A 13227-nucleotide genomic window follows, 5' to 3' on the forward strand; every position below is an offset into this window, starting at 1 on the left:
ATTTGCCAATGGAATCTCATCATCGGAGTTATCTGAATGACAAGATGGAGGATTAGGACATGTTCTTACAGCTCAAGCAGGATTCAAATATTGAACTTTATGTTTAGAAATTGTTGCGTTTCTCTTTAAAAATAACTTCTACCAATCTTTTCCTGAGAGGCCACTTTCTTTATTGAAGTTATTCCTAATTTCATTTTGTTTGCAAAATATAAAAGTTGAAGTTAAAGGGACGCCAATTGAAGCAAACTTTACTATTCTTTCTACCAAGTTCTTCTCTTGTTGTTTTGTTAGCACAGTATTTCTTCCTAATCTTTTCATCTCTGTCTTTAAATGGTTCTTCAATGTTCTTCTAGGTAATCCATAGCATTCTGATGCTGCACGTTGTGATAGTTGTCCTTTTTGCACAGCTTTCATAGCTGCTTCTAGTCTTTCATCAGTCCAAAGACCCCTCATTTCTTCTTAACTTCTGACATTTTCAGAGGCCTTTAGCAATAAAATAAGTAACTATTATGAGCAATCACCAAAAAATAAAATCACTCCAGGAGATTATATATAAATTATATATAATCTCTTGATATAAAATTATATATAATTATATATAATGCTACTATATAAATTATAGCAGTTTAATGAGGCCCATCAACAAATTTAGTGAGTCTTATTAACCACTGTGAACTAGATTACATAACATCTATTTTCATGTAAAATATGAATTCAAATCAATTAAAACATTTTTTATCATAAAACTGAATGTTGAAAGAACAATTTAAATGTAAAAATAATGTAAAAAGAACAATTTTTTTTAAATTAAAACTTATGAATTATTGCGGCATAATATTATTAAACGGGAAGACACAACCACCTCCCACAAAGGTCTAGGTCAAACTGACATGATACAGTCACTAGATAATATGCCGCCACTGATTTGCCATTGTATTGTGTCCTGTGTGTGTGTGTGTGTGTGTGTGTGTGTGTGTGTGTGTGTGTGTGTGTGTGTGTGTGTGTGTGTGTGTGTGTGTGTGTGTGTAAGAAACCAAACTGGCGCAAATTACCGTAAATATGATTTTTTTTTAAACGGGCCTTATTTACCTCAGGTACCTTATAATGGCAGTACGAATGAAATATGGTTTGATGTCATGAGCAATATATATGAATGGTGAAATGTGAAAGATGTATTTGTGGGAGACTGAATAGAAGATAACAGAAGATATTGATTTGTAGAAAGAGTGATATTTTTTTAGACTATTAGTTATCAGCGTATGTAAAACAGACCGAAGGCAAGAATGTTAGTGTCAATGAATTGGACAGAAGCATAAACAGAACAAAAGCTAGTAAGACTGAGGGAGTGAAAGAACACAAGAATGAAGAAACAAAAGTAAGTGATATCGAAATAAAAGGAAGAGGGATGAGGAAATGGAAGAAAGTTGCAGCAGGATGAGAGATAGTAAGATTGCAAGAGCAATGGAGTGTGACTTGCCAGAATGATTGATTGGAAGAAAGAGTTGTTCGGAATAAAAAATCAAATCAAGAATATGTGGGGTGATATTAAGATGTTTAGTGGAAACAAAGGAAAGAGTGCAAAAGAATAGAATGAGAGAAAAAGAAGTAATGAATGACTTGAGAATAGCAGCGTATTGACATTCCATTGTTAGAGGATTGGTTAATGATAGAGTGAAAGAATTGAAAGACTGCTATCAAGGAAGGAGAATAACCAAGATAATTCATGCTATGGATATGAGGAGGAAACGAGCCAAAGAGTACATGGTGGTGGTTGTGGGAACAAGTGACTTAGAGTGGAAGATAACATTATAGTTGAAAAGGTTGTCAGTATATTGCCAAGATTTGACAATGATGAATTGAGATGGACAGTGAGAATCATGAATGGTATGCTGGCAGAGCTGTGTGAGGAAAAGGTAGTGCAGTTTGTGGATGTGTAGATGGACAGTGAGAATCATGAATGGTATGCTGGCAGAACTGTGTGAGGAAAACAGAGTGTAGTTTGTGGATGTGTGTTGCACATGTTTCAGGGAAGAATGGAATTATACGAATGTGATTGATTGCATTTGAATGACTTTAGTGAACTAGAGAAAATTTGCTACATGGAAGTGCGGTGTGAGATGCAAGCGAGAGATCCAAAAAAAGAAGTTGAGTGAAAGATAAGGGACATGGAATAGAAAGGCTTAATTCCTCAGCAAAGGAAGTAGTAATAGTAGTGTGAGAATGTGCAAGAGGAAGAGGGAAATGGGTGGACAGGGAGAATGGCTATTGGAAGTAGTAGTAGTAGTGAATGCATGTATGGGATGATCAGCATAGGAGCCTCCATGGCTCAGTTGGTATAGACGAAGCCCTTTGGTCAGAAAGACCAAAGGACTTCGTCCTGAGCTCAGTTCTCGTTCATGACATGAGAAACCTTTATTTGGTTTCTCATGTCATTCGACTAAAGGTGAGTTAGCCATTCTCATGTGGAGGCAGACTCAGGTTTTTCATCCATTAGAACAGGCAAACCGGCCTGTGAACAGACAGAGATTTACAGTCATAAAATACATACCTAATCCCTCACTAAGAGGGCACAACCAGTTCTAAGAGATGGTTGAGAAACGGGGGGAACTCCATATGAATAAATAAAAGCTCTCTCCAATTTTGTTTGCAGATGCAAATAGCTGCAAATCACCAGTTGAACCCATCCCGATATCGTTACTATTCAAATTGAACAACAGTGGTCCCAAAACTAACCCCCTGACACCACTAGTGACCTTTCAGGATACTGGATCCCCATGTATCTTTCTGATACCTATCTGATAGGCAGTTATTGACTCAATCAAGAAGTCTGTTTTCTAGTCCCATCTGTTTCAATTTATTTAACAGATTGTTGTCTGGCAGTCTATCAGAAGGTTTTGCAAAATTTAAGTATACCACTGTATATGCATTTCTTTGTTATAGTACATAAGTAAGTTAGTAAAACATGACCTTTAAGAAACTTATGTTGATAACAACAGAGAATACTGTTGTTATCAACCTACTTCTGTATCCTATTTCTCACCAATCTTATTACCACTGTATGCAGTGGAATAATTTTACATTCTTTCCATTCCCTTGTAACCTATGATGTTTTAAGATTTATTAAATTGGAATGGAATGCTACTGCCAATTCAATTAAGACACGTGGTGATATGCCATCAAATCCTATTACCTTATTGACATCGAGCTTATTTATTTCCTCAAATACTTCCTCCTCTCTCACAATCAAGCCATTGTCTCCTATGTCCTCTACACTTAGGTTTCTCTTGAATTAATCCTGATGTGGATGGAACATCCTTATAAATTGATCACTGAATACCTCAACAGTGTCTTCTACAGCCATTACCATTCTACTATTTTCATCCATTAACATAATCTTACCATAATGATTATTCCTTCTACGTGCCACACATATTATCTGAAAATTCTATGGTTTTTCTTCACCTGATTGCTAATTTCTGCTCATACTGTAGTTTTGTTGTCCTTAATAACTGAGTCACTCTCCTTGCTTGTTCTTTATACTTTTCATGTAACTGATTATTACCATTATTCATCTTGTACTGTCTCCAATGCTTTTTTTCTTCCAGATTTCATACTTAAACCCCTCATTTCATACTTATTCATTTTACACCTACCTTGTTAAGCCTTTTGACCTTTAGGAATTCATTCACACATTGATGCTGTTATGCATTTCTTGGTCAGCTCCCAAGCAGCATTTATTTCCTCACCACTCGACTCCTCGTTCTATGCTGTAGCTCAAAGCTGTTTTCTTAGCTTGTCATAATCACTAGCCTTGTACTTCCACATATATCCTTTCCTCACAGAAGTCTGCATATGATTAATAGTTTATTTAATAAGCATGTTTTGTTTTTTTTTTCCCTAGTAAATTTACAAATGTAGACCTATATTTTATGACTTTTGTACATTCATTAGTGAACCAATAATAGAAATTAATGCAGAGGAGTTATTGAAGATTTAGTCACTATTTTAACTGAATTCTGTAAACCAGAAAATACTTTCTCTCTCTTTCTTTTTTTTTTTTTAAATCCAGCATTACAGTTCACTTGCATGTTTTATCTTATCTAACATAAACCTCTGTGTGTAATATAAATTGATGACATTACATTTTTGCTTATTGTTATGTAAAATTACACGTTGTTGTTAATTAATAATGACACTTGTATGAACAGCAGTGTCATTCAAGAAAACTATAATAATATGAAATCTAAATTTTTTTTTGTACTTCATGCCTGTTGATTCTATTACTTGGCATGTTATTCATAATTAAATAATAAATTGCCTTAATTATATAACTCTTTGATAACACTACTAGTATACATAGTTGTTTTAATTTGCAAATATTTCTTTTTTTTTAGTTGATAAAAGTATGGAGTGGATTGTCAGACTGGCCACAAACTTCAAGTAAACCTCTGTGTGAAAAACATTGTTTGTTCTATTGTCATGATAATCGAATAACAGCTTGCTTTTGTTCATTAAATTTGTTGGTAAGCCCATTGTTTGTTTTTCAAGAATAATAAGAAAAATTGAGATATACATATATGAATTTTTATTATGTAAAACTAATTTTCGAATATGCTATTCATAATTTTTTTTCTTCTACAATAACCATAGTGCTTTCTATGGACTGAAAATTTTCATTTTCCTTTCTACTAAAGAATCTTTAATGAAAGAACTCTTCATAAAAATTGGCTACAATCATTATATATGTAGAATCAGCCAAAGATTCCTTACCCTTACTAGGATATACACAGACATAAGCAATTGTTGTCCTTCAGAAACTTAAGATTTTTTTTTTCTGTCTTCTTGATGCTATCTTGGCATTTCGGTCAATTACCATAATTAAAATTACTCATAATTGTTACATTCATCTTGTTGAAGATCTGGTTTGTCTATGCATTTTTTGTTATTATAAATAATTAATTGCCAAGACTGAATACAGCCACTAAAATATCTCATTCTGAACACCTCAGTGTCACACTTAACATGATACAATCTCAAATTTCCCCCTGCATCTCCACCTTGACTGGGTTTAATTCCTTTATTGTTCTCAAAAGAACTTCCCCTCTTGCTCTTCCTATCCATCATGTGAAACACTATATTACATCTCTATTCCTGTCCACCTTTACCAACTATTTATGAGCATATTTCCTGAATCATACTTAGTGGCTGCTCATGGCTTGAAATCATCGGGGTGTTGCAACTTTTGAAATATACATACACACTGTAAGTACAGTGTGTGTGTGTGTATGTATATGTGTATATGTGTTTGGATTAAATATCAAAATTATGATAAAAAATTAAACATGAAAAAATATTGTTTATTATTGATAAAGTTATACAGTTTGGTATAATTCAAAATTACTTAAATATAAAATATATTCTTCTTGTTTTGTTTCGTGAAAAAATATTGTTTATTATCGATAAATTACACAATTTGGTATAACTCAAAATTACTTAAAAATAAAATCCATTATCATAATCCCAATAATGTTCTAAAATAAAAATTATAACAAATGTTATGTCTTTAATTGTAATGTCCAATATTTAAAGAGACAGAGTAAACACAATAAGCACTACGAACACTACTACTGGTGCAAACTGCATATAAACAAAAGTGGAACTGCGTGACGGACAGTGCCGCATTACGCTAATAGCTCGCAAAACGAGTGCAAGCATATGACATGTATATGCTTGCGCTCATAGCAATACAACACTGTGGTAAACACAGTGCTTCTAGTGTCCTTCGCCCTCCTAAGTGCTACAAGATGGATTTTTATTATTTTTTATACAAAATAAGAGAATTGTATAGGATTGTTGATGATAAAATTAAATATTACAAGCAAATATAAATAAATTAATAAATATATTTATATATTGAGAAAAATTGGGGGTGTTGCAGTTCCGCAGTGCCTATGCACGAGCTGCCCCTGATCATACCTATCCTTCACATGAAACACCAAACACCAATATGCTCAACTATATACAAGTATAATTCCTGAATCAACCAGTCATACCTATGCCACCTTTAAGGTTTGACAGCAAACAATAAGGACACCTCCTCTTTATCACAATCTGTTCTGTTTTTCCCAGACTCAAGTAAACTCGCAGCAAAGGTGGACCAAGCTCTCATCATTCCTTGTCTCAGTATCTCCCATAATGCAAAGCACATCTCCTTGCAGACATGTATAATGCTATGCATTAAGGTAAGGGCCATTACCCATACCGGTTTCGATCTTTATTGAGCTCTCGTCAGTGGGAGGCAGACCCAGAAGCAGTGATACTAAGGCAGAAGTAATAGGAGAAGTCATATTTACCTATACGAGTTGCCAACGGGTGTACAACCTTTGTCCGCAAGGAGATGTGCTTTGCATTATGGGAGATACTGAGACAAGGAGTGATGAGAGCTTGGTCCACCTTTGCTGCGAGTTGCCAAAGTGTTGCACCACCTTACCTCAGTCCTGAAGATATTTTCAGGCACAAACTTTGTTTGCTTACACTTGGATAAAGGATTAAACTAAATTTATTATAGTCTAACCGAGTGCAAAATGAACTTCCAAAATCTTTCTGTAAATCCAGAGTAATTTAATAAAAAGGTGGTACACCTGTTGGCAACTCATATAGGTAAATATGACCTCTCCTATTGCTTCTGCTTTAGTATCACCACTTCTGGGTCTGCCTCCCACTGACGAGACCTCAATAAAGGTCGAAAACGGTATGGGTAGCGGCCCTTACCTTAATGCATAGCATTATACCTGTTTGCAAGGAGATGTGCTTTGCATTATGGGAGATACTGAGACAAGGAGTGATGAGAGCTTGGTCCACCTTTGCTGCAAGTTGCCAAAGTGTTGCGCCACCTTACCTCAGTCCTGAAGATATTTTCAGGTGCAAACTTTGTTTGCTTACACTTGGATAATGGATTAAACTAAATTTATTATATCATTTATAAACAGTTTATACTTTTGATAAACAAATCAGCTTATAAACCCTTAAAAATTGGTGTATATAGTAGGTGAGCAACAATTTATTAATTTAAAATAAATATCTTTAAATGAAAATAAACCAATAGAAATGAATGTTTCAGTATTAGCTTGAAACGACCTTTGCAAGTGTTTTTATATACAGATTGGGAATGGTAGCTGTTGTGGTCCAAGCAAAGCAACTAAGGCTATGAGGCCAGGTTCTTATTTCTTTTAATTGCTTGAATTCTCTAGCAGGTTTGCTTGTTTTCTGAATGAAATTCCAAACTTTATGAAGAGAAACCCTGCTTCCATTATATACAAGTAACATCTCTGTCTTAAACTTATCAAATCATCTGATTCTGCCTCAAATAAATTTTCATTAAAAAAGACAAACTACATGTTCTAGATAGAATTTGAATCCTGATCAAGAAGTAAATGTTATATACCTCTATGGCTGTCGTCAGCATTTGCTACTCTGGTGTATTGCATTAATGAAAAAAACTGATAACTGATTTAAGCTTCATGTCATTTCATTAATATTCGCATCAAAATTTGAATTGCATAGCACATTTTGATTTTATGGTACAAATGCTGATTTGCTCATTTATGTATTATAGTATCACTTATGTGGCCAAAACTGCATCTGGTTAATGTTCTACTGTTTTGAAAGTTTTCACAGACAGTATTCAAAATCTGTTACTTCATAATTACCATTTTGACAAACAAAATGAGGCATATTGTCTCACTTCTTTTGGCAAAGCAGGTACTTCTAATTCCAGAGTATTTCTTTGCAATCTAAAATCAGTAGTTCAGCTGCTTGCTGAAATTATTCTGTTTTAGAAACATTATGCTATGTTTTCACCATATAAAAATTGTTTATATGTATGCCACAGAAAAAGAAAGCTGTAGTGCTAGTTTTTTCTTTTCTTTAAAAAAAAATCTATATATCGCTACATTTACTGCTGCTTGTTATCATTTCTGAAATAAGGTATGTCTTAAAAATACTAGATAATAGTCCTCTCATCTGGAGGAATAAGCTGATTAGTCTCACTACTATTGAGAAAAAAAAGAAAGAACACTTACCAGAAGTCACAATAACAATAAGAACTTCATGCAGTAGTACAGAAGCTCATTGCCCTGTTCCATTTTCATTTATTGATTAGCAGACATCCTTACAAAAACAAGGATGTTTCTTATATAGCCTCTTACACTATTTATGCCAAAATAATTTCTTAATTTATTCAAATTAAGTGGATATTGAATCCAACATTATTTCCAACAATTAATTTATAATATCAGTTTCATTTTTATTATTAAAAAATTATAAATTATTTGACACAATTATCTATTGTCTAGGAGAGAAAGGATGTTAATTAAAAAAAATGAATATATATTAAATAAGCTTTCACCTTTTTTTTTGAGGGGGGGGGGGATTACCCACCTATGCATCCTATCAAATATTTTAAGTAATTTATTATCAAAACCATTCACAAGTAAATCACAAACGTAAATCACTTGGAGAGCATGCTCATACATTTTAGTATAAAACAGTAGTAAAAGTATTGTTATTATTTGCATCTGACTTCCATGAAGTCAGAGACTCATCATGGGATGTACACACTATCACACACACACAAAAAGTGCATCCAATCATGCCTTAAACTGCTAATTCAATGTGTCTACATTCACAACACACTCAGACAATGCATTCTAAAAAACCTTCTCCTCACTCCTCTATTCACACCCTCCTCATACAGTTTCCAGAGATGGCTTCTTGTTCTTCCCTCTCTCCCATTCTATGAAAAAATCTCTTTTCCATGTCAGCCTGATAACAACCACTGACTAGCTAATATGCTTCAATCATATCCCCCCCCCCTCTCTCATTCTCCTATTCATGAGTCTTTGCAATTTACATTCTCTCAATCAAATTGAACAACAATGGTCCCAAAACTGATCCCTGCAGCACACCACTAGTGACCTTCCTCTTTCGGGATACTGCATCCCCATATACGATGTTCTGATATCTATCTGGCAGCCAATCACTGATCCAACTCCGAAGTCTGTTATCCAGTCCCATTTTTTTCAGTTTATTTAACAGCTTGTGTGGCAGTCTATCAAAAGCTTTTTTTTTTTTTTTTTGCAAATTCTAAGTATATAGCACTGTATATGCATCTTCGTTGTCCAAGATGTTTGTCACCTTGTTATAGTACATAAGTAAGTTAGTAAAACATAGCCTCCCTTTAAGAAACTCATGCTGATAACAACAGAGGATACTGTTGTTATCAACCCATTTTCACATCTTACTTCACACCAATCTCTGTAGTACCTTCACAACTCCAGATATACATGTTGGCCTATAATTTGTAGCCACAGCCTTATCACCACCTTTATGCAGTGGAACAATTTTACGTTCTTTCATTTGTTCCATTGAATAATTTTACATTATTCCCTTGGAATCTGTGCTGTTTTAAGACTTATTAAACAGGCATAGAGTGCTACTGCCAATTCCCTTAAAACATGTGGATATGCCATCAAATCCTATTGCCTTATTGACATCAAGTTTATTTATTTCCTCAAACACCTTCTGCTCACCTATAATTAAGTCATCCTTTCCTATGTCCTCCACACTCTATCATGAAAATGGTAGAATTGACCCTGATGAGGATGAAACACCCTTATAAGTTGATCACTGAATACCTCAACAATGTCTTCTGCAGCAGTTACCATTCTACCATTTTCATCCATTAACATTGTACTGATTGTGTCGCGAGTGCACATTTGAAAGAGAAGGGTGGCGAGAAAGACAGGCGAAAAAATGTTAAAAAATCAGGAAAAAAGAAAAAGAGCGATTTGACAACCGTAACGGATGTTAAAAGGGACGAAAGTGAGGCGGAAAGAAACGAAATTGAGAGAACGAATGAAAGTAGAAATGGCGTGGTGCAGAAATCACAAGTAAAAAAAATCGAAAGAATGAATGATAGCGAAAAAAGAATGACTGATGGCGAAAGTTGGACGCATGTTGGAACGAAAGTACTGAACCAAAGAAAGATGAATGACAGTAAAAGTGAGAAGAATGATAGCGAAAGTTGGATGCATGTTAGTCCAAAAGTACAGAAACAAAGAAAGATATGTGAGAGTGAAAGTGAGAAGAATGATAGTGAAAGTTGGACGTATGTTGGACCGAAAGTACTGAAACAAAGAAGGATGAATTAGAGGGAAAGTGAGAAGAGGGGGTCAAGAGTTAGAAAGTTAGAAAGATTTAATGATAGAGTGAATGTGTCGCGAGGTTCAGAAGGTGAATTGGATTGGATGAAGCAAGAAATGAAATGGATGCGGAATGAAATTAAGAGAATTCAGGTCAAAACTATTAAAATAAATCATGATGGCATGAAAGAGTTAACAAAAGATGAGTGAGTGGCATTGTATGGCGACTCCATTATTAAAGGTGTGCTAGAGGATAAAATGCACAAGGTATGTTTTCCAAGCGGTAAAATGAGTAGAGTGATTGAGGCATTGAATATGAGGCGGGAACGAGCAAAAGAGTTAATTGTATTAATTGGCACGAATGATTTGAGAGAGAACAAAGAACATGTCAAAATGAATGTCAGGAGACTGCTTGGAAAGATAAAGGAGAATAGTGTGACAGGAAGGGTGGTCAGTGTGTTGCATAGGTATGATTGTGGTGAAATGAGGCAGAGACCAAGGATTATGAATGATATTCTGGCTGAAATGTGTGAGGAGATGGGAGTACAGTTTGTTAATGTGTGGAATGAGTTTGAGGGATGAAGTGAGCTGTATGGGAGCGATGGACTGCATTTGAGTGGTTATGGTGTGAGTCGCTTGGAGAGACTGCTGCTGGAAGGTAGAGAAGTGAATAGAGAGAATGAATCAGATCGAGAGGGGAGTGATGTGGAAGAGCAGGAGAGTAAGACAGGAGAGATTGAAGGAGTGGAAATGAATGTGGAAGTGAGTGGTATGAGTATAGAAAATGAGAGAATGGGTGTGCAAGAGGAGCAGGGAAACGGCGAGGCTCAGAGTGGACAGGGGTACACAGCGTGAGAAAGGAGGATGTTCCAAGAGGAGGTGAGAGCATGTGTAGGCAGGAAGGAAATGGGATGACCAGGGATCAAAAGGAAACAGATGGAATTGCAAAGGGTTCTAAAATGAAGAAGCAGAAAGGGAAATGGCCCCAGTCCAGCATGGAGAGATCACATCGAGTGAGTGGTATCAGTGGAACTAGCTGTAGATCCAGAAATGAGTTGTTGTGTTTGTATACCAATGCTAGAAGTATAAGAAACAAGGCGGATGAAATGGTTGCACTAATTGCGTCTGTGCACCCAGAGATTGTCGGAATAAGTGAGACATGGTTAGATGAGGATGACATCCTGACAGGAATAGAGATGGAAAGGTATGATGTGTTTCGTGAGGATAGAAGGGGTAAAAAGGGAGGGGGAGTGCTATTGATGATAGAGAAAGAGTTATGTCCATACAAGGTAGAGATGCAAGAGGGAAATGGGGCCAGTGGTTTTGAGGCAGTATGGTGTGAGATAGGGGTGAATAGAATCAAATAGTTGGTGGGATGTTGTTATAGACCTGGTAATGTGGATGGTGGTGATAGTGAAATGTATAGTCAAATAAGCCAAGCAAATAAGAAAAGGGTGATCATTATGGGTGATTTTAATTATGGCAATATAGACTGGAATGAAGAGATAGCAACTGGAAGTAAAGAAAATGAGTTTCTTGAGTTTTTGAGGGATAACTACCTCAGACAGTATGTAACAGAGGGCACAAGAGGATTAAGGGTCTTGGATTTGGTCATCTCATCGGAGGATGTAATTATCAATGAGGTATCAAATCATCCACCAATTGGTGAAAGTGACCATGAGGTGATTACTTGGGTGGTTGCCAGCAGTGCAAGGACCCCTGTGAAAAAAGGGTATATGTGGAACTACAAGTGGGGTGATTATGAAGAGCTCAGGAGACAGCTTGCAGGTGTAGCATGGAATGAGGAGTTAGCTGGTAAAGAGATCAATGCAGCTTGGGGGATTTTCAAAAAATATTTAGTGGATGCAATGTCTAAATGTATACCACGGGTGAGAAGGTTAAATAAGTTAGGTGTGAGATGGATGAATAAAGAGATTAAGCATGCAATACAGAGAAAAAGGGCATTGTGGAGGCAGCATAAGAGAAGTGGAAGTAACCAATTTCATGAGTTCTACAAAGACCAGGCAAGGAGAGTGACTGGGTTGGTGAGAGTAGCTAAAGAGAGGTATGAACAGCAGTTAGCTAATGAAGCTAAAAAGAATCCTAGGGAGTTCTTTCGATATGTAGCCAGCAAAAGAAAGAATGATTATGGAAGGATGACATTGATTGGTATAAAGACAGCTGTTGCAGAATGTGTGGTGGAGACACTTAATGAGCAGTTCATAAAGATCTTTCAATCTTGTGAATGTGACTTCGTGGAGAGATTAAGAGCAGTTGATGATGGGGAGGAGAGACTGACTGTAAGCGAGCAAGAGGTGTTTGGGGAGTTGAGTAAACTAGATGTAAATAAGGCTGTGGGACTTGATAATATATCACCGCGTATTCTGAAGGAATGTGCCAGAGAGTTGACACCTGCCTTGACATATTTTTTTAATATGAGTCTTGCACTTGGTCAAGTCCCTAAAGAGTGGAAGGAGGGCAAGATTGTGCCACTTCATAAAGGAGGTGATCGAACTCAAGCATCAAACTATAGGCCTATCTGTGTGTCAGGTGTTGTGGTTAAGTTGTTGGAGAAGCTTGTGAAAACTAGGATCCAGAGTTGGGTTGACAACAATGGTATAATCTTTGATGGACAGCATGGATTTGCTAAAGGGAGGTCGTGTTTTAGTAATCTACTTACTTATTACAATAAAGTGACTGCTTCCTTGGACAGAGGAGAAGGATACACAGTAATATACTTGGATTTTGCAAAAGCTTTTGATAGAGTACCTCATGATAAGTTGAGTCAAACTAGAGCAGATGGGGTTGGATATTAGATTAGTGCATTGGATTGGAGACTGGCTATCTGATAGGTATCAACAAGTTGTGTATGGGAGTGCAATATCCAGGAAAAGGAAAGTCACTAGTGGAGTGCCTCAGGGATCTGTTTTAGGGCCATTACTATTTAACTTGTATATTAATGATATTGGCGAAGATTTGGATGGAGATATTCAGTTGTTTGCAGATGATGCAAAGTTGGGACGAA

At 36.0% G+C, this 13227-nt stretch overlaps 1 protein-coding gene across 1 annotated transcript in view; it reads left to right on the forward strand.

Moving 5' to 3' along the window:
* LOC150100219 (telomerase protein component 1-like) overlaps positions 1-13227 on the forward strand; it is a 1179105-nt gene that overhangs the window by 933462 nt on the left and 232416 nt on the right. The window contains exon 42 of the mRNA XM_090402391.1: positions 4395-4523. Within this exon, the coding sequence (XP_090258517.1) occupies positions 4395-4523 (129 nt within the window). The remainder of the gene's footprint in view (positions 1-4394; positions 4524-13227) is intronic.

The sequence above is a fragment of the Typopeltis vanoorti genome, chromosome 13, assembly GCF_054136105.1.
Source record: "Typopeltis vanoorti isolate ZY-2024b chromosome 13, IOZ_Tvanoo_1.0, whole genome shotgun sequence".
Classification (NCBI taxonomy): domain Eukaryota; kingdom Metazoa; phylum Arthropoda; class Arachnida; order Uropygi; family Thelyphonidae; genus Typopeltis; species Typopeltis vanoorti.